At 43.1% G+C, this 25,273-nt stretch overlaps 3 protein-coding genes across 4 annotated transcripts; 1 reads left to right on the top strand and 2 right to left on the bottom strand.

The window, feature by feature from the left end:
• Positions 1-812: 812 nt before the first annotated feature.
• On the bottom strand, positions 813-10,660 carry LOC124185525 (nose resistant to fluoxetine protein 6-like). Of its 2 annotated transcripts, none has more exons than XM_046576394.1 (12): positions 10,493-10,660; positions 6,663-6,904; positions 6,256-6,491; positions 4,579-4,790; positions 4,065-4,135; positions 3,666-3,871; positions 2,599-2,925; positions 2,316-2,509; positions 2,063-2,189; positions 1,699-1,888; positions 1,460-1,602; positions 813-946 (listed from the first exon to the last, which is right to left on the bottom strand). In XM_046576394.1, the coding sequence occupies exons 1-12, from the start codon at positions 10,582-10,584 to the stop codon at positions 836-838; spliced, it is 2,151 nt and encodes a 716-aa protein (XP_046432350.1). In that variant the 5' UTR covers positions 10,585-10,660; the 3' UTR covers positions 813-835. The 2 variants fall into 2 exon arrangements, with proteins under 2 accessions (XP_046432350.1, XP_046432351.1); XM_046576395.1 differs by lacking the exon at positions 10,493-10,660 and adding an exon at positions 8,785-8,857.
• Positions 10,661-11,136: 476 nt separating this feature from the next.
• Positions 11,137-17,091, top strand: LOC124185524 (nose resistant to fluoxetine protein 6-like). Its single transcript, XM_046576392.1, has 14 exons — positions 11,137-11,757; positions 11,851-12,529; positions 12,793-12,995; positions 13,384-13,598; positions 14,697-14,785; positions 14,911-15,107; positions 15,182-15,342; positions 15,451-15,616; positions 15,727-15,920; positions 16,020-16,161; positions 16,256-16,445; positions 16,527-16,669; positions 16,763-16,871; positions 16,999-17,091. The coding sequence occupies exons 2-14, from the start codon at positions 12,232-12,234 to the stop codon at positions 17,061-17,063; spliced, it is 2,172 nt and encodes a 723-aa protein (XP_046432348.1). The 5' UTR covers positions 11,137-11,757; positions 11,851-12,231; the 3' UTR covers positions 17,064-17,091.
• On the bottom strand, positions 16,957-24,858 carry LOC124185521. Its single transcript, XM_046576386.1, has 13 exons — positions 22,948-24,858; positions 22,683-22,865; positions 22,058-22,293; positions 21,780-21,991; positions 21,341-21,417; positions 21,065-21,261; positions 20,833-20,993; positions 20,584-20,752; positions 20,301-20,494; positions 20,110-20,239; positions 19,847-20,036; positions 19,609-19,751; positions 16,957-19,490 (listed from the first exon to the last, which is right to left on the bottom strand). Exons 1-13 carry the CDS (start codon positions 24,671-24,673, stop codon positions 17,331-17,333), a joined length of 5,778 nt encoding a protein of 1,925 aa, XP_046432342.1. The 5' UTR covers positions 24,674-24,858; the 3' UTR covers positions 16,957-17,330.
• Positions 24,859-25,273: the final 415 nt, after the last annotated feature.

Below are 25,273 nucleotides of genomic sequence, written 5' to 3'. Positions count from 1 at the left end.
CATGGCTCGGAAACTTCCAATATTTCCTCTCTTATTAGTCCACATGGTTTTCACGCTCCAGCTTGTTTGCTCTCATTCTTACGGCTAACCCTGGTATCAATTTTTTTGTTTTTCTATTTTCTTCGTTACCTCGTTAAAAAATAATTCCAGAAATGTACTCATCGTGGTAGCTACCACACAACATGAAATCGTTCTAAGAAACTTTCAATAAAATATTTTATAGAAAGATTATGAGAATCTTTTTACGAACAGCAACAATCAAGAAATCGTTTGCAAGTTTCTGGCGCGGACATTTTCAACTTGCAGCAACCTTTTATTGAAATATTTTTGAAATGTTTCTTTCCTTTCATGAAAGATTTCAGAAAGTATTCCGAAATATTCATTGTTATGTGGAAGGTAATACGGGGAAAATAATTCACGCTAAATTTGACTAAGGTCAAAACGGTAAACCACTTGATTTGTTCATCATTTCTTACGTACCATCGACGCAGCGTAGTTCCCGAGATTGGTTTGGGAAATCCCGCATTCCTATACTGTACCGATAACTCGTTGATCTCTGTACATCACGTGAATTTTGTCTCTAATTTTTCTACATGTGCAGTAGCTGTTTCAAGCTGGCATTATGTAGTGATAGGAATTTTTTTAAAAGCGAAGCATCATTGAATTGCCGCGAAACACGACGGCGTTGATAAGGTATGCAGACGGAAAAACTATTTTATACCCATTAGTGGAAATGGATAACAATTATGTAATGTAGAAAACAATATTTGAATAAAACCAGGCCAGTGATTTACGACGATTTGGTAAAACCGCCATTTTAATAATACAATCATTACTACTTCTTGAACATTTCTTTTGTTACACGATACAGCGGAAGCTCCACGAATATATAAAGTAGCAAGGACAACGCAAAGATGAAGACGAAGTCACCCATGAAATCTCGAATCTAAAAACACAAAGAGAACAAAAGATACACACAAGTTTCGAGAGAGCCTGTGTCCGTGAAACGCACAAACATGTTGGCGCAAAATGAATTTTCGAACAGTGTCAAAGAGGATGTGTCATCTCACAGGGCTGGAGTTGCACGCAACTCAAAAAATATCATTGCATTAATGGCGTAATATGGTAGAATAGTGAATGCCATCCTTGACCAACATTAATGTAAAGTTCGTATCAATCGGGAGTCTACGCAAGCGAGCAAGACCCTTTCACCGGTTCCCGGACAAACAAAATCATTTAAAAATGTCGTTGTAACGTGGTCTCGTTGCTTCCATATGTTGGTTCAACGACTGAAAGCTTGGATCAGGCTTGGGATAATCCAGCGACGAATGAAAACGACAGTGTCTTAATCTAGAGGCAACGTCGGGTCATCATCCGGAGGAAAATTGAAATCGGTTGTTACTATCAAAATCGTTGGAAGAGGAATCGACCTGGCTGCGAACGAGCCGACGAATCTTACCGAGATGTAGATATGGAGCTGCCTCGGTACTTGGAGAACGGCAGCGTTGTAAAGCAGCACAGCAAGGTGGGTCAGGAAAACGCAGTAGCTCAATCGTCCTAGAATCCTGAACGCACTGCAGGACAGAAAGGCGTTGACAGGGCCTGGAAAGCGTAAGTTTACACGGTACTTCGATTATTATTACGGTGTATAAAAAGCAGGAGCGTATAAAATTAGTCCCAATTAATGAAGTCCCCCACCTCCGTAACCGACGTGACAGGCGTAAACGACCCAAGCGACGGCAACGGCCCATGCGAAACGATGAAGTCCTCCGTAAAGGGCCGACTCCAGGATATTATAGGTGTGCTGGAAGGAGGTCATGTCTTTTGCTCCGTAGACACAGGCGTACATGACGGCTAACGATGCTATCCACCCCGCGGCGACCTTCCACTGTTTTGTGAACGTTGGTATGATTAAAAATGGAAATAAGTACACGAGCCACACCTGAGCTTACGCGATACGCGCTGCGCGACATTACTATTCCAAGTTTGGACCAGAGACGGTGGTGATAAAGTAAGGAGAAAAAAAGAAATAATAACGACAAAGAACAGACAACGAACGTACCTTGGCCAGGGACGGGGAATTCTTTAGGTGGAATAGGTGGCCAAGCAGAACACCGACGAGATACGGTGACATTCGATCGTGAGTCGCCATATAAAGATCGTGCGCGTACGAATTGAGTACGGAATTTCTGAGTGCAATAAACATACATTCTCGTGTGAAACCGGCATTTCGTAATTGTGAATGCATATTGAGATACAGGCTCTCCGAGGTCGGCAACTCGTTGAGCCGATCTCGTGCTAGGGAGCTAGATTACCTAACCGTGAACATATACGTTCCGGGAAACTCGTTGATCCAGGTGGTCAAAAAGGGCAGAACGATCGACACGGTCACCGCTATTGTGAAAAGCATTTTTCCGATCAGCCTCCACTTCCACAGCGGATAGACTAGCAGCGGAGCTACAAGGAAGAGCTGCATGTCGGCGGACAAATACCAGGACTGTAGAAGGCACTGGAAAAGGAGAAAAAAAAAGAAACACACCTTCGAAAACCGAACTCGGTCCGTCGGTTTCAGCTTCCCTTGATCACCGATTCGCTTACCTTGTCATTTCCCGGCACGTAATTATTTATGTAGAGCAAATTGTGCCACCAGTACCTTCTGCACGCTTCGACGTTACGCCCTACGTAGACGTTCCACGTCGGGCCGGTATCGAGCCGATCGAAATACGACACGTAGAATATTATGACGAACAGATAGGCCGGGGTCAGACGCAGATACCTCTGCAGTCCTGATTTCAAATAATTTGCCCTGCCCTGCTCAAGCTCTTTCGTCAAATTGTAAGCGCGAAGAAGTCCGCTGACGAATAGAAAGGTGTCCACGTTGAAGTAGCTGTTCCATATCACATAGTACCAGTAATCGTTGTGAGTCTGAAAAACGCGTTCAGGTACAATGCGGGAAAATTGCACCATAACGCGAGCGTGCGAAATTTGCAGCTTGGAATCATATGTAACAACGCGTTTCGCGATTCTATAACCACGTGCTGATACGTCGCTTATTATATTCTACGGGCATTTGCGTGTAGACGATACGAAAAATACCTGCTCACAAAATTTGCCCAAACCGCGCACACACACGCACACAGGCAGACACGCGCATGCATACACGGACAAAGAGACTGGTTGATGTAAACAATTTGATTTGGCTTTCACCAGAGAAAGTCTTTGGAATTCAACGTGCTGTTCACAAAATTTTACAAACTGTACCCAAATACGATCGTATACTGGATAGAATTATCGAATAACTTATGTAATTCGTATTCTTACTCCGTAGTTTATAAATATGACCCAACGCTGCTTGCAGTTACGTCAACGAATTTGCTCCGACAGTTTCAAGTCTTGATTTTTCCACATTTTATTTTCATTTTGGTACCCTTCCTTTTTTAATCCGTCTCTCTCTCTCTCTCTCTCTCTCTCTCTTTCTCTCTCTCTCTCTTTCTCTCTGTCTCGGCATCTCTAAATCTACCACTATACATAATGCATTAAATCAGTCAATTAATCTCCCAAATTTTTTTTCCCCCGTCATAATTCATGTTCCAGTGTGACAGTTGACTTGAACTGCGTCATTCGCAAAAATCATCCATCATATTACCATACTTCCTATACATCACCTGCATGGTCTCGAGTTTATTGATGTACGCCAATTGGCCGATAAGCATCGTTTGGTGAGTCATCACGACCCAAACGGTTGACAAGGTTCTTATTCCATCCAAGCAGGTGATCGCATCGTTGGGGGGAGGGCCGAGATTCGCCAATTGGTGCCAATTATCGACGATCGAAAAGGCTCGCAAAATCTTCGGCAGAACTCCGTTTCTCTCTGGTGGAAGGCCAAGTTCAATGCAATGTCACTCATTATACTTTTGTATAAACAGATTTGGAATACATTACGCGTGCATACGTTCGCGTTTCATTTTCATTCAATTTACCTCGGTTAACCACACGACTTTGAACTGTCGTAAAGCATATTTCGAGATACTTTCAAAACCAATCATTTAAAGCCACGGACTTACTTTGCACATTGGTAATTATACTCCATGCCGATCCAACAATGGTGAAGGTTAGCAGCGTTACACAGATGAACCTATAACCGATCAATCAACACTTTTATGTCAGAGGTAATAATACATCACCGTCAATATTTCGATCGGTAAAAAATCTTTGTTTCAACAAAATTTTTCCCTCATTCTTTTTGTCAGCGATCGTAAAAAACCGAAAGCATATTTCGACCTACAGATCATCGGTCGATCTTTGAATTCTGAATTTGACGCGATGTCGTGCAACTGAACTTTTAAACTTGTACCCAGCCTTTCACCGTGCACGGCCACGTGTTAGAAAGTGACAGTCATTACCGATCCTCGATCAAAGGACACCGTATACAGTGTCTCGTGAACTTCTGATCTGGCATAAAAAAAAAAAAAAAAAACATGATGCATCGGAAAAGTTGCACGATCGAAGACCTTTCCGTGATTCAAAGTAAATGGAATGAGATACGATTTTTTTCGTTGATTCTCTTAATGATCTTACGTTACGAAATAATCGACCCCTGTGAACGGCTCAGTCCGTAACGCAGTGTAGCAAAGATCATCTTCGAGTGAGACCGCAACCTGAACGCCGGTCTCTAAGGTTGCCCGTCGAATAGCATCTTCGGTCATAATGGCAACATCTTTTGCTGAGCACGTTGACGGAAGACATAGAGCCAGTTCGCTGCGTGAATATGTTGGCAGGATCAAAGTACCCTGAAATAAAATTATGGACATGTATCGTTGAATCAGAAAATTTTCAATTCCGAGGACCCCGAACATAAATCGTCGTTGGGCATGCGGTGTAATGGTTGCCAAGTTGTTAATCGTACAATTGAATTGCAGAATAGGATGGTTAATATCGCATGCTTGTTATCAATCAGCTTCTTCTTTAGCGTGAATTTTTATACCGATTTGTTGAATATATAATCACGGAAAGAGGTGAGAGAAAAAAAGTAAAGGTCAAGAGTTCAGGAGCCATTTTTTTCGATCGGAAATTGAAATTGAACGGTACCACATAAGTGATCGTCGAAGCCGTAATGCCTTAGTGATGAATTCATTACAGGTGTAGCTCGAGAATATTCCCGAATCAAGCACGGCAGCATGGAGAGCACCGGGAGACACAGATATAAATGATAAATAAACATATTATTACAGAGTACGTAGTTTAGAGCGGTGGATATCAATCGTCCGCATGGAGCGCGATTATTCGAAGAGAGGACAAGACTTCCATCGCCGGCAACACGCGATCTTGCTCTTGCGCAACCGGCCAGGAAAGAGAAAGCGAAAATGCAGCCGGCTCTGACATAACGCTTTGCTCCCAATTCCAATCCCCAATTCACCATTCGAGATGAATGAACTCGACTGATCCGATCCTGAGAATTCCAGTTTGTAATACCGGTGCGATCGGTTTGACTTTTTTTTCACCATTTTTAACGTTCGTTTAAAGATTCACCCATTTATTGACACAATTACGGAACCGAATGTTTTTTTTTTTTTTTCTGGTCATGTAATGCGCCGATAGTGAAATGATCATTTTTCAATGCAGAAACAAAAATTATTGATCAAAGTTTAGGTACGAGGACGATATTAATATCGTTACTTTGATTATTCTGCTTTGCAAGAAGCTAATAACCCGATTAACCGTCAATTCAAGATTATTATAAGTGGGACCCAAAATCAAACGGGATAAAAAATAAAAAATTGATAATGTCATTTGAATTCTTCCCACATTGAGAGTCTCAGGAGGAAATCACTAGACGAGCAATGGGTAAGATTGCGGTATCGAAATCACGAATACTATTTTACCGACCGAGCAGCTCGATTATCCGAAGTAGAAACAGGTGAGACTTTCAACAACCGCTGAAGGTAATCCGCAGGTGAGAAGGGTGGGCAAATTTCTTAGAACGCTGACAAGGTGGAGCCACACGAATTGAAAAATATTTAAATATTTTCGGGCGATTGCGAATGCGCCGATTTCAAATCCACAGTAAAATACAACAGCCGACTTTTGGCCGCGAGCCTTTTTCTCTGAACGTATAACAAGCGCGGTCGATTGCCACACGATTTTGTCATTATTTTCATTCTTCGTCACGTTATCACAATTCGGTACGATGTTGTTTTTCCGTCGATTTTCGCCACCGCTCCGACTGGTATATGACGCAATGTTCGTCGAACTTACTTTATCCCAGTCATCACCAAGCTCGAGCAATCTTCTACCCGCCGTAACGAGATCGATGTACTCGAGTATGGTGTCTTCGTTCTCCCCATAAGCGGAGTAGTTCAATCTAGCTAGACAGTATTTTCCCACGTATTCGTTGTCCGGATGCCGGATCTTGAGACACTGGTCGAAATTTCCCATCGAACGTATATTTCCCGACAATATTCCGGCCGGGTAATTTGCCGTAGCGTCGATCACTGTTGTACGAGAATTTTATACAATACATTATAGATAATAAGCGTTACATTTACCTGCGTAACGATTCAAAATCAAAATATCAGTTCCAAAACGTCGTAAGCGGTTTTTAACGATCGGACTAATGCGTGCGTGATTAATATCGCTTTTAGTAGGTGACGTAAAATACAAACTTCCGATGGCCCAGGTGTTGGAAAGGTTTTTCGCAGCCTCGAGACAATCCAGCGTATCGTTTCTACACCTGGAATCCACGATCGACGATATTGGTTCTAAAAAATCCGCGATCTGAGTCGTCCACTTCATCGTACTGTCTTCGGATCGTATCGGAGAAACGGATACGCCAAAAGTAATCCAAAAAATTATAGACATGCCTCTTTTTGCAGAATTCATTGCGCCAATGCCGTAACTGTAAACGCTGTAAGAGATGCAATATAATTATTACGGAACGAACGTTTATTTCGGTTTCCTTGACTCTTTTTCCGCAACTTCACATATCCTTGCTTTCAGCCTTTCGTAATTCAAACACGTTTCAACCGATGATGAAATCATTTTGAAAAAATGATGCCCAACTCATCTCCAACGAACAATTATAAAAATATTCTTTCAGGGAATCTTGCCTTCGATTTGTCAGCAAAATGGCACGCATATTTTCAAGCCAAAGAAATTTTTAATACCGTTTTTACGGCCAGGTTCGTCACTTGCATCCAAAAATTTATCGCTCTATTCGACTCCGCGCTTTACATATTATACTTGACATTCTGTCACGCGGACCATGACACTCGGTCAATCATCGCGAAGCGGATCCGAGAAAAAACGTTCGTATAGATCAAGATTTTTTGTTTCGTCAACCTGTTTTCATATCTTTTCAGCCGATTATTTATAACGATTATATTATTGAATCGCAAATCCAATTTAAACAAAGGCAGCAAGCGAATAATCATGTCAAAAAAATTATAAAAATCTTCTGCTACCTACTGCAAGTCTCATATGGTGGCCTTGCTGCGGGGTTTAAAGCCTCAATAATTCCCTTGACGATTATTTATCGTGAACCCGAGACCGGATCTTGATTTACGGCTATTCTAATTTCGCAATTAGCATGCCTATCAGATCACACGTTTGGCTTTTATCTAATTCGCTCACAGGTTTTCTTCCGCGTTACACCGTGTCATAATTAAGCTCGTATGCAAACCCGTGATGTACGTAGGATCGCGGTAAAAATATTGAGGAATCTACAGAGAGGAAAAAAACTAATGAACCAATTAATGAAAACAAGAGATTCCGAATGCCCATCGAACGAAGTACGACACGTGATTAATCAAGCGTTCGTTAAATTCTTTCGAAGTGACTGACGCCGTTGGATCGCAAATTCTGCTCCGTCAAGGCGGATATTTCAGATCTCTGCATTTATATTACCCGGAATATTCAAAGGCGTAATCCTAATCTTTGAAGCCAACCAAGTTTCTATTTTTTTTATTTATTTGATAACCGATCACTAGTCGACGAAACCTCATTTGTTATGCCTAATCGATGGTGACGATGCGAAACGCGTTCGGGCGTATGAATCCCAGAACCTGTTGAATTTTTATAACGGTTCCTACGTACCGATGCTTGTTCGTATATCTACAGACACGATTTTCCACCTGTCTCCAACATTGGTTTCTGTATTTTTCCACGTCACGTTCGTCATTATGACCGAGTTCCCGACGCATTGGCGAAAACATATGACACTCTTTGATCAAACTGATTAGAAACTAATGGATATTTTATTTGAGAAGTATGCCTTTCGATATTTTTACCGATTATTGTCTCCGTGTTGTGACCTGTGCTATTCAGGAACTCGCTAGCAAACCAGTAAAACCAGATATATCGCATTATTATTTGCGGACGTATGGGATGGTATGCTTATTGACGGCAGGACTGGTCTATGTATAGTGGAAATTTAGGCATTCCTATTAAATCGAGTCAACCTTCTTTGATTTACAATCCATCGCCGCTGGCAATTAACGAAACAGAGCTGAATGCTTGATTAGACAACCGTGATTCTGGTCGTTAAATCAGAGTCATTTTGAAGCTGCTATCGCATCAAAAAGCCTCAACTGACCGTCCGTGACGTGAGTGTTAGGATATTCTCAAGTTGTTGGAATGATTTTATAGAAAAAAACTAGTACGGGCCGCACCGGTATTATCGCTGGACTAGTTCCAACGTAATACTAAATTAATCCGCATGTATTAAGTGGAAGGTGGCTTATTCGCTTTCCTTTTTTTTCCTGTCAAAATAAGTAAAGTAATATTTACCTTCAATTCTTATCAAATGCATTCTACTTTTATCCGATTTACGAAAATACTCGGCTGCATTATCTTGACACATTGCCGGAAGCGATGAAATCAGATACATAACTGAGGTACAGTTATGTATAATACAAGACACCGTTTTGATTTGAAAGACCGTCAGCAAAGATTTCTCAACGTTGTTGCCAAACATTCGAAAACAAACAAATTGTTCTCTCTCGGTCTCAAACTTGAGGTACACAACTTTTTATCAAATTTGTTATTTTCGAGTCCTTGACTTCGGCAATTGCAACAAGTCATTATTTTGATATGCGCTTAATAAGAATCGTGCAAAATAAAATGAATTGCAACCGTAACGAATTGCAATAAAATGATATTCGCCATGCAAGAATTGACGCACGTGAAAAAAATGACGTTAACGATTCTACACCTGATTGTTATAAACGATTTTTTTTCTGCGGTAGCCTTCATGTACAAACCGCAATGAAGAAAGTGAAGGTTCTTCGTAGTCCTTTAAGATAGAGTAACACAAATTTTCAATTAGCCAACACAGTAACAAGAGATCATTACAAATGCCCGCACGCGATGTTGCGAAATTTATACCAATCAAGCGAAATTTTATTAGGCTGAATTTGGCGCAGTATAATTTCTAAATCCGTAATTAACCAAAATTCGGCAACTGCAAGAATCCAACGCTTGACGTCATTTTACCCGCTTCGAAGGACGTAGGCCGATTTCGACACTTCAAGACCATCGTAAAAAGTAAGTAATGTACGCATGTACGTTTATCACTTTTGTGCACCGACTACTTTTTCTCATCGCCTTGTATCTGCGGTGTCTTTTATTCGCTATGCAGTTCCCTATAAATGCTTCCTGAATTCTCAGATTCTGTTCTTTCTGTTTCGAATTCACGGCCACATACCGTCTTTTCATTATTATCTCGACTTGAACTACACCAATCGTTCGTATATGTATAATTGTGCTAATATTTTTAATATTTATTATGTTTAGATTTTGCGCAGTTTGAGATTGAAACACGTTATTGCATTCCTGCTCGCCGTGTTTTTTCAATCGAAAGATCATCACCGTCCGAAGATGATCTTCCTTGTGCGCATATCGCAGCAGTTATTGAAAAAATTACGTAAGATCTGCAAGCAATACCCGAAATAACACGAAATGCGTGAAATAGTGACAACAAGCGAATGATCGTCCGTTTAATTAATCATTAGACGCACAATACGGAAGTCTGCAACGCTTCGTGTGTAAATAATTCAATCACTATCAGCGTTATGTATTTTTGGGCGGAGTTTGTGACGCGCAATACTCTCGGCGTCGATCAGACGTCGGTTACTCGTCTTTCAATCTTCGTTCACAGCTCGATACTCGCGAGGAAACTTCTATTAGAATTTCTACCGGCGTGTCCCGCTAACGTGCCGAGAAGAATTTCAATTCTTGCACTATACACGCGCCAGTCTTCCGACAGTCGAATGTGGGTACGAGACTTATTCAAAATGAAATTAAAAATATAAGCTACACACTTGCACACGCGCAGAGAAATTCCCGTGCCTGTGACACGCCGGATATTAAATGCATCATCGATTTGCCAAGCATCGCGTATAGAGAAGATAGTTACTTGAACGTTCTTGACGAAATTTTTAATAATCAATCGGTATGTCGACAGCGTTTTATCATGCTTACTTTTACTGCAGCTTACTGTTTCTGTACTCTCTCTCTCTCTCTCTCTCTTGCTCTCTCTTTCCAGACTAGACACAAAACTTGGTACGAAAAGCCAACGTGAACAACCATGAATAAACACAATGAAATTATTCGAGACGTCTTGTGACGTTAATTAATTAAGAACGCCTCGATCGAACTGCGAGTCGACGCGGATGCGACCTGATCGAAACCTGATGACCGTTGCACATTTTGCTAACGCACCAACTTACATTCAACCTCGTAGAAATATAACAACGTGGAGTTTTGACACAGTTTCTGATGTTATTGATGTCTGCTAATCGTTGCTGAAATTCTGACTTGTTGTGTTTTTTGTTTATTCTTTCCTTCGCCTCGATCGGTGAGTTTACGGTGAGTTACGATTCCACGATGAAATCCAGGTAAAGCTGATTACCTACAATTTCTTTCACTTGAAAAAAAGAATTTGTTGGAAGGGTCAAATTAAGCATGAATAGTGTAAAACGGCGCGAACCAGCAAAGCTGTTAACACCAATCTTCAAAGATATCCATGTGTTAATGATACCTCGGTACTATTACGATTTCCTACCCCCACCGCACGTGAAAACGATTTAGAGGTCACTGTAGGGAGTTTATATGGTTCGCGAGAAGCAACTCGTAGGTTTCCCTTCTCTCTGGTCACACTCAGCTTGTGCCTCGTCGTGCTTTTGCGACAACGCGGTGTTCTGCTGAATTGCCAAAACAATTCCGAATTGACCAACCACTACACTCGGTGGCGAGTCAAGCAGTTACATCACGATCTCCGGGAAGAGTCAATGTCTGTAGCCAACATCAAATTCCAAAGTGAGACTTGACTCTGACCGTATACAAACGCTCGCGGACGAAACTTGTAAAGCTCTACGCGTACCGATTCATTGTTAAAAACGGGTGGGCGTGTGTTGTTCGTTGCAAATATGCAAAGCATAATAATCACTTGTTGCATTTAATTTCAATAACCGCATAATAAATGTGTTAAAAGACAAGTAAACGGATTTTTAGAACTGTTTTTTTTTTACTTCATTATTTTGAAACAAGGCGAATTTACTTGAAATAAGTAAAAATCTGCACATGTTCATTAGCCGTGAAGATCCCCAAAACAAACAGCGGCTAGTATTGAGTTGCCTGTTTTTAAATATCCAGCATCGATGCGACTAGTCGTGGCGGAAGGAACGAGTCTTCGCAGAACGAGTTTGGCATTCGCGGCAAGTGTTTCCGTCTACGAACTATGATCGAACTCGCGTAACTATTGTAGGTATACATTTATATTTTTTTCAAATCATCGACCAATGCGCGAGGCGTAATATCACAAATGAATATTTATTCTTTCATAATAATTATAAGGTATAGGTCTCAGAGGTGATTAACCATCGACGGCCAATCGAATGACGCATGTCCTTCCCGAATAATTCCATCAATTTCTATACCTAAGCCGCGTGTACCGGACGTTGATGAACTTCCAACGGCACTCAAGCAACGGCGCTGAAAGTGTTACGAAATATCTACGTACGTGAAAAAAGGACGGAGAAGCGGTGCGACAGTTGTTAAAAGTTATTAATCCAACGAAGGTGAAAGTGAAACTACGTGAAACTACATTGTGCCGAGTATAAGGGAGAATTGAAACACCTGTTAATAATTGTGCTTAAAATGGGTGCGCAAACATAAACTAGTCACCGTAAAAGAACACTTTTCATCAGACATTGTATAAACCAAGAGAGTCCAGCTATGCCTACGGTCAGACCGTGGACAGTTATAATAGTGGGACTAACCGTCTCCCATTTTTCGATTGCCTTTGCCGGGGCAAAAGATGAGAGTATATGGAAAACGCAGAGGTCCGGAAAGGAGATCGATGCCCAGGTGGAGCTCGTCTACGAAAATGACAGCGGAAGCATGCTTCCGTTGTTGTCGAGAGATCTGACTCTTCTGGGCCAGGCCGTCGACATGATAAGCAACGACGCCTGCAAGGATCAATGCAAGTCGATGATGGCGGGAATTCACAACCTGACGTCATGGGCCGTAAAGTGTAAGGCTCGTTTAACGTTAATTTAGCGATGTAAGTCCGGCTAATTTGCAAGTCGCGGCAAGCACAGAAATTTGCGTTGGTCGTTACGGCCGCGTTATGTCACTTCTCCGCAAAGCGTATTCGCGCCTTAATAAACAGTACACACTTGACGAATCGTTGAATTAACATATCTGTTTATTTTGACACCTTGGCACCGGCTGTGCACGCGCTCCGTGACTAATCGGAAAAATTTACTGACTCGAGATCTTCCACCCCTTGCTTAGTTTACGACGCGTCGGGAAAATTTCCCGAAGGAGTACTCGGCGGATCCTTGTACCAGCTGGGAAATTTCGACGAATGCCTTCAGATCGGCCCTCTCGACGACGCACCTCTGGGGGTCAACGGACAGTATTGCCTCGGGGAGGTGGGAATCGGCGTGCCTGATCTTTACCGTAATCGAAATGGCACTATTTGGAAGGATTTTGGCGTAAGTCAGCGCCCCCACCTTGCTATACAACCAGTACTACTCTTCGTCCTTAGGGCCAACTCAAGGAGGCCCAACGCGCTCCAATTTTTGCCATTTACATTTGCAGTTTGTTTATAAAAAACATGAAGTGCGCTATTCAATTCGACAACCAATCCGGGCAACAGTTTCGTCCTCGGCTTCCGTTGCCTTCGAATTTCCATTTCATCGTCACTTTTTCACCAATCTTCTTCCTTACTATTTTTCACATCTCGTAAACAATTGATCCAAGAAATGGTTAGGAATGGTGTAATTTTTGTTTTTATTATTATAACACAGAAATGCAAATCTGCGCAAAATTCTTTAGTTTGATGAATTAAGACAGTACAGTACATTTGCATCCAATCACCAGCCTCCGTTGGAGAGGTCCGATGTTGTGGTGACGAAACTCTATTGGGGAATCTGCGTACCAGCGGCTTGCGAACCCCAAGACGTGGAGGATGTGGTTCGGTCCGTTTTGGCGGTAGCCTTCAGCGGCTCTCGTTTGAAATTGACGCCAAGGATACCGGAGGGTTCTTGCTACAAGAGAACGTCTGAGAGCTACAACAATCTGGACATTGCTTACACGTGAGTGAACGACGGCGACATACTTGCAAACAACCGCGTCACCGAAATTAAAAATTGCGCAAGACCGAGAGTAGCGTTCAACGAATAGACGCGGTCGGTTTCGAAATTATTCAAAGCTTATGCAAACCGTTCATTACACCTGTACCATTCGCGGTATCTCGAAGTTTTGTACAAATTTAACTAAGCTCGGCTTGTTCAAACATCGAAACGTACGCGGAAGCGACCGGCATTATTTTGCTGATTCAATATTATCCGAACCAATTATGTTGAAAACGATAAATGATTCGGGACATAAATTATCTTCAATCGAACTGCTCGCGGGATCCGTGATAATTAGACGTATCAATTCGGAAAAAGACATCAAAATAGACACCGCCAGGAGGCTTTTTTTGACAAAATTAATAAACCTCGATACGTTCTGAAATCCGGCCGACTGCAGACGATTTCATCCTACTAACTGCATAAGTGGACGTTAGTACCTACTTATAATCAACGTAGCAGGAGTGTTAAGAGAATGTTTTTACTACTATCGGACAGCTCTGAATATTGATTTGCAGAAATTAAATTATACTTTATTATCATATGCGAGCGTTTTTGTGCCTCACTCGAAGCCTCGCTGCTTGGTTACCAATGTTATGTATTATATTGGTATCTAATTAACTTTTTTTTTATTCTCATGAAATGAATACAAATAGCCTGATAAATTTTGATAATCAACCGATAACTCAACTACGTGTCATACCGTTCAACCTCGAATAAGAACATCTTGGCGTTCGTTAAACCCTGCGAAAACAGCATCGGTAATTGAATTGCGGGATCCTGATCATACCTATTCCTGCCTGGGCTGAACAAAAACTGTAGGCTTATGAGTTTTTACTCATCAACAGCGCTGTGGCTTCCAGTGCATTTTCAATTAACTAATTATACATTGACACCGGTATAATATCTATTATTTATGAAGATGAAACATTATGCGCCGCACGCTCGAACTTGAAATGAACTCCGGATTTGAAATTGCAATTACCCACATCTGTATACATATATATGTACATAGGATTTCTGTATGAACGGTACACGTATCTTTTTCCGTATTTGCAGATGGTTAATATTCTCACTGATATTCCTCCTATTTGCGGGAACTGCGTTTCACCTAACGTATCTTATAAGGAAAAAGAATATACCTGAAGGTGAGTAGATTTCAACTTACATCTACGCGACTTCGATTACTCACGTATGTAATCGATATCATAAAAAGGCTAATAAGACGAACGCATTAGCAAAGTTTAAATTTGTTTATTTTTTATTTTCTCAGGTATGCTGCCCGAAGCGCTCATGGGATTCTCTGTGATATTGAATATGAGAAAACTGAACAGCAGTCCGAAAATGGAAGAGATAGATCTGAGCTGTATTTCTGGTATCAAGGTGATCGCGATGCTGATAATAATCACGGGACACTCACTGATATTTATCATCAGCGGTCCTGTATTGAATCTAAAATTTTGGCAAGTTGTAAGTATTAGATTATATATACATACAATTATCATCCAAGTTCACCTTGCCGTAATGGAATCTCGCTATTTCAGGCTGTGACAAAAGTGGAAAATGCAGTATTCCTCAACAACCCTCTTTTGGTAGATACGTTCCTGTTGCTGAGTGGATTTCTCATCACTAGCCTCGTCCTCAATCAACTCAACAAAGGATACTCCATCAACTTCCTCTTCGTATATCTTCTACGTTACATAAGGCAACCTATTACTCGTAACATACATCCATTACAGCCCTAGCACTCATACGTGATTAGTACCCGAAAAAATTCTTCCCAAATTTACTTGTAAAATATGCCAATAATCAGATTGACACCGGCGTACTTCGTGGTCGTTGGATTCTACATGACTTGGTTCTCAAAACTGGGCTCTGGTCCAATGTGGTCTCGCGTTTACCTGGAACAAGAGCGATGCCTGGCTTCATGGTGGTCCAACATTTTGTACGTCAACAATTACGTGAAAACTGACCAATTGGTACGCGACACACTCATCGGAAGTATCTTAGCTTTGTCTTTGCAGTTGAAACGAGATAAAAAGCTTCTATTCGCACGAAGATTGTCTGATTACCGCCTTTACACTTCTAGTGCATGTTCCAATCCTGGTACCTGTCCGTCGACACGCAGCTCTTCGTGCTTGCTCCACTGGTGATTTATCCCCTGCACAAATGGCGTAAAGTTGGAGAGTTCATTCTAGCGGCGGTTACAGCTGTGTCAGTTGTCATACCATTCGTCATAACGTTAACGAACAACTTGGACCCGACGTTACTGGTCTACAGCGAGTAAGAATTGAATTTCAGCTATTTTCTCATGGCAAGATACCAGCACGTCAAGAATAATTTTACCCGTGCCAATGAGTAATAATTTGTCATTCCCTGTAGCGAGATGTCGGACTTGTCAACAAATTACTTTTTCATAACGAGCTACGTCAAAACCCACATGAGGGCGTGCTCGTACTGCTTTGGATTAGTTTTCGGATACGTAGTACACCGAATACGACTGTCAGATTACAAACTGTCATCGGTGAGTTTCTATCTACATTCAAGTCGTGGAAATCTCTGCTAATTTTTCCACCCGTGCAAAGTAATCAAACGAACACCTGCCCTTCACCTCGCAGACGACGGTAACAATCGGATGGCTGTTCGCGAGCTTGTCTCTCATAGGCTCCATGTTCACAATCGTGATTTTTTATGGACCTCTGAAAAACTTCAAGCCAGTCGAAGCTGCACTCTACGCGTCCTTGCACAGAGTCTTCTGGAGTCTGGGTACAGGATGGGTTATCTTAGCCTGCGTTACTAAAAACGGAGGTATGGTACTTTCGAACCTTCTTCACGATACATCAACGTAATCGGCAAAAGCATAAAGTATTATTTTCTTTATCGTTACAGGTGTCGCGGCAAAGATACTCCAGTGGCGGCCATTCTTACTCCTCAGTCGTTTGACCTATTGCGCTTACCTGATGAATGGAGTGGTCGTCTTAGGGAACGTGGCTTCCACTCGGAGCCCACAGTACCTAGATTTCGTTGCTTTGGTAAACAGTAGTATTTTCCGCAGCTGTGACTATTGGAAACAAAATTCGTCCACTCAGCTTCGTTACGAAAGTAACTCATGATATTTCTTACAGTGTCAACAATGCGCAGCCCATTGGGTGGTCACGTTCGTTGGCGCTCTGGTATTATCCATGACGTGCGAATCTCCAATACTTAGACTGGAAAAACTCTTCTTGCCACGAGGTGAGTTACTAAAACTTGAGAACTTGCAGATACTGTCAAGTTCCGAAACGTATATGGAAAGGAAATGCATTTATTCACTACTTTATTTAATATTGAAATCATAGTGTGTATATTTTCATTATTTCAGGGAGACAAAAGGCAAATACCGACAGGAAAAATGAGAGCCAAGATACCAATACTACAGACGCCTGATACAAAATAAAACCGTACTTTTAAAGAGCATAAATATCTATTTCCTCTAATGTATTATACCCTAATGTGATGATGGACCTGTCTATATATTGGGATACTTAAGAGTCCCCGTCTTCAGACGTACGGAATAATTTCCGGTAAATCGGACCCCGCTGCTTCTTCTGCATATTCTTCATCTTCTCATTCTTCATCTCGCACCAGCTGTACGTATTTAACTGTCTTTCAGCCACCGTTATAACATATGCCCAATACCACAGCCCAAATCCGTCAAGTCTCCTCTTGATTCCATTCCCAATTCGCCTCTTCCGAGTACCGCATTTGTTCCTTTTTTCCAGTCAGGAACTCCGCATCTTTTTCTGCGGACTCTGTCGACTCCAACTCAGTTTCCTCAAGCCCACTAACCGTGGAGCGTTCTTCATCCTCAATCCAATCCAGACTAGCACTATCACCGCTATTACTAGCAGGATATGAGACTGAAGTCGATTCCGCTTCATCGCCTCCAAAGTAACTAAGGTCTTCGTTCTGTCCTCCTGCTGATGGCCTAGCACGTTTGATCTCGTCCTGTTGCGGAGCATCTTTTCGTCCTTCCGAGCCACCTGACCGCGGTCTGGCGTCTTTATCCTTGACTAAGAATCCTACTGGGCCATCTTCCTCTGACCTGGACTTCTGCATCTGCCATGCCTTTTTGAAGGGATGTTCCTGCTCCTGCTCAACAAGCTTCGGCCGCTCTGGCAATACGTATTCCGGGTCCTCCTCGCTCGCTTGACTTCTGATAATGGAGGCCCGCTTGAAAAGTCCAGTTGACGTGGTCTGGCTGTCGCTCATATCAGCGTTTTCTTCCTTGACAAAATCCCACCCAGTATCCTCCTCCGCTTCCAGTTCCTCCTGCGAAATTCTATCTAGATTCTGCAGCGACGTCCGTTTGCTTACCTTTTTCAACATAAAATCGTAGCTCGACGGATCTTTTTCCTCATCTACAAATGTCGTTGGACTTACGGCAGGGCGTGACTGTTGCCTAGACGGGTTCCAGCTCGTCTCGTCTTCGCTCTGGGTGTCGTACCGTTCTCGGAATGGAGGTCTAGTCTCGCGATAATCATTTCTAGTAACATCGTACGCATTTTCTTCCTCACTTTCGCTCGGCTCGTGTGAATAGGCATCGGAGGTCGTGTTTGGCACTTTGCTGATACTCCAAGCGCCGAAACTTTTTATTTCTGACGAGTCGTTCAACAGAGCCATTTTACCTTCGGCTGAAGATCGTCTCCTCAGCATGCTCCAGTCCTCCTCTTCGCTCGCAGTTCCAGTTTCATCGGATGGCAAAATCTTGCCTATCTTCTGCCTTCGTAACCGCAGCTCGTATTCCCAGTTCTCCTCGTCACTCACCCTCGGTTCTTCCAACGGCAAGACCTTCGCCGGTAATTGCTTCTTCTTCCAATATGTCGGCTCTTCTGTATCACTCAGTACTTTTCTCTGGAGATCACTTGCACGTGGCAAAGATCCCGTCGACGATCTGAGCGCTGATGATTGTCCATCCAAACCTTTCGTTACTGTTCTTTTCCCATCTCTCGCGCTCTGAGAGGCTGAACGCTCTCTGTTCACGTATTCCCATGACGGCTGCTCTATCGGTCTCCACATTGAAGCCGAGACTCCATCAGTATCTTTCGATGAAGGTCGTTCTCCTTTCGTTGACTCCCTCGATAGGACTTCGTGATCCTTGAGGTCTGACTTTCTGCCGTCACCAGCTCTCAAGAATGAATCGTCTCTCTGTTTGAAATTCCTTGACGATTCCTGTAGATCCTGTACCATTGTTTTTCTACTTTCCCAAGTTCTAGGCTGCGACCGTCCATCTCTTCTGCAAACATCTTCGTCCCGTGGTTGTTGAACGGAAGATCTCTTTAGAGCTTTCGGTTCATCTACGTAGTCGTTCGCTAATATTTCCTGACGACTAAGGCTTCTCCTTTCCCTCCTCACTTCTTTGTCCTCGTCGTTGCTTCGTCTTGGTATTTTTCTAACAGGGGTTTGTATCCAGTCCCACGTGGGAATTTCCTCTTCCTCCTCCGCGTTGCGTCTAATGAATGATTTTCTTCTAGGATGGTCATTCTTGAATGTCTGAACGTCAAGTGTTTCTTCACCATCTAGATATTCATCCTCGATATTCCTGCTCGAAACTATGTCCTTTTGCCAATCCCAGCCAGTGGACTCAACTTCTTCGTCAGCTAGTGCGCTGTCTTTTTCTACTTGTTTTACTAATATGTGGTTTTCAGTCTCAGTCGTTTCTTCATCAGCCTTATCCACGCTGCTGACCTTATCCACCGTCAATCCATCTGTGAATTCCATTATCACGTTCTTTACTTCTTGCATAGGCAAATCCAGAAGCAGCGTCAATGTCACTGATACGCTGATAACGGCTGCTGCTTCATACAAATCGATCTGCAAGCAAAATTCGAACACTTTTTACTACAGTAATACTAGAAGACTGGTGCATTAATAGTCAGTTCAACGGAAGTTTTTCTATTGTTATCGAAGAACAAATGAGTAAAATACTCACGGATCTATGAAGTTGGAATTCTGCCGTATACCTTGTGATTCCGACGTTGTAGAAGAATACCGCAAATTGTGTCAGGTAAACGGAGTAAGAAATCCTGCTCAATACCACCAGCCAATGGTGGGACAAAAATCTGTTTAATACTCCTGCAAGTGAGAAGAGACTAACAGTTGATCGCCAAAACACATTTGACCAGCGAAACCCGTTACGAATACCAATTTCTACGTAAGTTCCTACAAACCTCCATTTTGGGTAAACGAGGCAAATATAACCCACGATAAAGAAATGGCCCAGAACACTGGCAGGACCACGGCATAATAAGTTGCTTCCTCAACATCATAAGTGTAATCTCTTCTAGCCGATCTCCACGGGGAAAATAACGACCAGAATCCCAAGGCAGCAGCCACTACCCATCCAATAATTACAAGTATCTGCAAACAGTGATTAATCCGTTCAGTGAGCAAAAAAGAAAAAACTTAACAACGGAATTTGCTAATGATGCACCTTGTGAATTCGAACTTGCTTCCCGGTGTAATGCATGAGTGTGCCAAGCGCTGTACCAAAGAGGTAAGGGGTGGCTCGGTGCAATGGCAGCGCGTACGTCAAATTAGCCGTTTTGTACAAGTGCTTCAGCCTGAAAATGATAATTAGATAAAGCTCCATCCCAATTTGTTAAAGGTACAGGATTCACTCACGTCATTCCGTGAAAAATAACCAAAGATAAATAGTTGTTCGTCGTAGCCAGATAGCGGAGAGTTGCCGATACTTGTAGCAGGAAAAGTATAACAAGGATACCGATTACTGGTTTGTTGTAGAGGAAGAAAACCAGCATCGGGGCTATCAAAGACAGTTGCATGTCCAAAGCAAGCTGATGCGTGTGCGTGGCGCACTGTAACGGTAGTTGATATATCAGTTACTGGTTATGAACAGTGAAAGGTATAATAATTTTTGGTATTTAACTTTTGGTATTTAACTCACCATTTCTTCAAATGGCAAGAAATTTTGAATGTAAAGTAAATTGGTCCAGGCATTTTTCTTGCAGAGATCAGCGTTGCTCTTGACAACGCTGTTCCACTGTGGTCCAGATCCCACGTGCTCCATGACAAACGCGTACCAAAACACCACAGCCAGAAGCACTGGTGTTAACCTAAAATAACCATACTAAAAATACTGTACAAAAATTTTATACAATACGTTATTCCGTTTCCGGATCAAATTCTTGCGGACCTGATGAACCTGGTGACAAATCGACAGAACCATCGAATCTCCCCACGTTTATTGTATTCCTTAGCCATGTTGTACGCGGTTAAAACTCCGCTCAGAAGTAGGAACGAGTCCGTGTATACGAGCGAAACCCTTAGAATAGAACTGATCGGATTATTGGCCACCTGAGCATAGCAGAAGTTATGATAAATCATAAAGCTACTCGGTCAAGATAAGGAGTGCGATCAAAGTCTACCTCAGTTAAAGATATTCTGTTTGCAAAAGGTATTCTGGACATGGGGATCAGTTTGTGAGCCACGTAGAGTAAAATTGTCGCCAGCGTTCTGATACCATGTATGCATCGGATGTCGTTCCCGCTTTGGGAATCCTGCAGTAGTAACGTCGTCGTTCGTCGCAATGAGAATGCCATTATAATTCTTTCGGAATAGCTGCCTGCGAACACAATAAACAATCCACGTGGTAAACGCAATGCGGTAGTTATTCGCCAGGTGGTACAAAATCATCACTTTACCCGGCCTGTCGAAAGTGAGGAAAAAATCACGCAGCGTCGCAACCAAGACCAGGCACACTGTCATCGCGTAAAAATACCTGCAGACATAAAATAGTATCAGAAAATGAAGATAATCAAATGCGATCTTATGCTAGTAAAGGGAATAGAAATGATTACAGCAATAAATGCGGCCCAAGGCCAAGGCTTTCTACAACGAATGCAGCCTACGTGGCATCAGTGGGTGCACATCCTCACTTGAGATGCGTGAATTTATTTTTATCCTGGCTGGAAGGCACGCGATACTTCAGCCATGGATTACACTGTGAAAGCTATTAATAATTCAAACTCAACAGACCTTGTGGTTCAGCTTTTACGATTTTATATCCACGAAGTAACGCTGAACAACCAGGCCGAAGAGATGAAACTAAAATTTTACCGTTCAGGAGAAAATTTTACTCACAAAATGGCAACTGTCTCCTTGGAGTACGGCTGCGCCTTCTGTTTAACGTAGCAAGAATCCGGGTCAACACCGATGGAAAACCTTAGTCCCATTGATTCGTTGTAAGCGCTAAGAGCGTCCTTTATCACCGATTGAACGTCCGCTGGTGAGCAGGCAGCCGGAACACAAAGTGCCCAGTTAGCGGTAGTGAATCTTGGAATGAAGTGCGATGGCTGAAAACCTCCTAAGACTTACAACACGCCACCAGTAATGGATGCGCTACGATCTCCTAGGCTTACCCCGTTCATGCTGGCTCTGAGGAACGCTCGGCTCTGCATAAAGTTCACAGGAATTTTCGTGTCGTGTCTCGTCGCCTGCAAATCAATAGTTGCCAGGCAATACTTTCCCTGGACCTTAACCGTCTTCTCATCGACCTTGACGTACGCCTTGACACCCAGACATTGGTCAAAGTCGCCCAGCTGATTTATGTTACCGCGTAACAAGCCCGATGGCACTTTAGCGCTCGAATCCAACACTGTAAGTGAATTTCAAATCATCAGCCGTAACCGTTGTTGTTTAAGTCTACTATCCCGGAGTTGGAAAATATTCAAACATGAGCGAAGCACAAAGCTTCAGTCTTGAATTAACATCAGAGAATAACTCGCACAATTCCAACTCTATTGGCATTGGATAACGGTGGCCACCTTGGCTAAGTGCCGAACGACGACCCCGAGAAATACCGGCTGCTGAATACCTTGTAAAACATGATGATTCTCTGGGAAAGAATCCTCGGAAAATAACAAAATCTATTTCACTTGTTGGCCGATAAACTAAAAGCGATTGAGGTGGCAAAATTTGCGTACGACGACACGTTACAACGAGACGAACAAAATAAAACATTACAAATCGAATACGTAAACTCACTTTGCAAGGCCCACAATTTGTATCCACGAAGTTGTCGTAGAAATATTTTTCCGTGCTGCTGGCAGACGGGGTTTTCTATAGCGGTAAAGTTTGGCGTAAATGACGGTGTGGTCAGTAATAAGTCGTTCAGTTCCGACAGAGTGATGGAGGCCTCCATCCGTTTCTTTGGCTTAGCATTTGACTCTACAACACTCAAGAGGCATGTTACAACGGAAAAGGATAAGGTGTGTGACAATCACGTCCATCGACAGTTAATTATACTCACTAGTTGACTTTTGATCTGATTCTCTTTCAGGGACCTTGACTTTGGACTTTTCGGATTGTTTTGCCAGTGGCTGGGGCGGTGGCTTGGCTTCCTTTGTGGGCTGCCTGGGTCCTGCTTTGTTCTTTCCCTTTTTTACCGTTCCATTCGTGTTTTGCGAGGCGAGAGGTAGGCTGATATTTTCTGATGGTTTTACGACAAGCAATGATTCCGACTTCTGCTTATCGGTGGACGCTGGCTTCAGGACTTCGATTTTCTCTGCGTCGCTCGAAACTTTCTGTACCTGTCGAGGCTCAGTTTTCGTAACCTTTTGAGGTGCAGCTTTATCAAACGAGTCTTCAATCGACCTACCGAGAACTACTTCCATTGATTTCGATTTGTCGGCGAGTCTGACACGTTCAAGCTTTCGTGGCGGAGGTACAACCACATCCTCGACTTTACCTGTGTCATCCTTTTTCACCTCTGATTGATCGCCGTCGTCGCCATTTTCACTGGTCGAGTATTTACTAACACTGATTTTCGAAGCATCCAGAGTTGTCCCGTCGAATTCTGTTTCCTGAGCGACAAATTTATCACCATTTTCTTCAACGAGATCCACCACTGCAGCTTGATCACTGGCTCCGTCATCATGCCGTGTGGTTTTAGTCGCGGCTTCCATATCTTCGTTGCTTTGTCCCGTACTGTCTGCTGTTATTAATTTTTCGATATCTTCAATGCTCTGCCTTGTACTATTTTCAATGGACCACATGTGATGCACAGGAGTAACTTTTATGCTCATTTTATCACTTGGCATATCCTGCTTCGCAATTTTAGCTTCGTGCTTTATTCTGATGTGTTTATCTTCCACAGACTCAGCACTTTCAACATCCTCGTTATTTGAGCCGAGAACCTGTTCGTCTTCGACTTTTATTCGTCCATAGTCAGCATCTTCGTCATCGTCCTCATTTTCACTGGATTTGGTGGCCTCGTCATCCTTAATCTCTTCTTCCGATTCTGTTTGACTTCCTTCTTCATCTTTGGAATAGTTCTCGACATCTTCGTCTTCGTCTTCATTTCCATCCTCACCGTCATTTTCTTCCTCGCCATCAGTGTCATCGCGATCTTCATCGTCATCGTCATTTTCTTCATCATAGTCTTCGCTATCGTCGTTATCATCCTTGTTCTCCTCAGTCTCTATCGTGCCATCGTCATCCTCGTAAGAATTTCCAGAGTAAGACTTCGACTGAATGCTACTCCGGGCAAAACCACTAGCAGCAGCTTTTGTCACAGCGGAATTCCTGAGCTGAGCTCTAACGACATCCGGAACCTTAACACTTGCCACTTTTTCGAACTTTGACTTGACGTAACTGGAAGCACCCGCATGTGCTCGATCATTGTCACGCACTTCACCCGACTCTTCAACAAGTGGTTGACTTTTCGTCGGACGTGACGGGAATGCGGTTGCACCCTCGAATCTCCTGCGTAACCCGATTATGGGGGACGACGAGGTGGTGGCTGACAATCCGGACGTTTTATGATGAGCGCACTTGCCGAAGAGGGGATTGCACGAGGTTCGCGTTTGCTCGATAGAAGCTGAACCGCCGCCGTCTCGAATACGGAACGCACCCACGCCATCCGGGATCAGAAACAGTAGTGAAGCCAACGCCAACACTAGAAACAGAATCCTAGCCAGCTGAACTCCGCAGCCTGCTTGGAGAAGGTGAACCATGCCCATGGCGGGCGCAGTCATAGCTCCATCACCTTCGCATTGACCCGCTGGCACTGTGTTTACCCTGCGACTTACTCTGCCGTTTAATGCTGGACCGATCACACAAACTACACACCAGAACTAAACTCCCAGAAGCGCAACCACCAAGCTGTTCCCGACTGGTCGCTGCACGACGGACCCACAGAATTAGAGCATATGGCATCATCCCAGCAGCTATGAGTTTTATTTAGCATCAGCATTTGAATGCTGCTCCGCGACGGCTAGATCAAGACGCAGGGCGTCTGCGCCGCGACGCCCGCCACGCGGTCCCGCTTCCCCACTCCTCGGCGTACCTCACCCGGGGCGTCGCGACGCCCGAAGAGAGTATCACGGTGCTCGAAATATACTTATCTGTCACGGTGAATTCTCATCCCAATATAGAGGTAACTTCATGCATCTGCAAGAAAATTCATGTCCGAAGATCCGAAATCTGTTCGCCAAACATCGCATTATACGATTGTCGCTCTTAGTGATCCAACAAATTGTTACGTCTCCACTTCCGGCTCGACCTCGTACCAAGATATCGCTTCAGCGGAATTCTGTTCCACGACGATGTTCTTTCACTGACATGAACCTATCGTA

The sequence above is a fragment of the Neodiprion fabricii genome, chromosome 6, assembly GCF_021155785.1.
Source record: "Neodiprion fabricii isolate iyNeoFabr1 chromosome 6, iyNeoFabr1.1, whole genome shotgun sequence".
In the NCBI taxonomy this organism is placed as follows: domain Eukaryota; kingdom Metazoa; phylum Arthropoda; class Insecta; order Hymenoptera; family Diprionidae; genus Neodiprion; species Neodiprion fabricii.
Note: the sequence above shows the minus strand (reverse complement) of the source record. Positions and strands in the feature narration are given on the sequence as shown.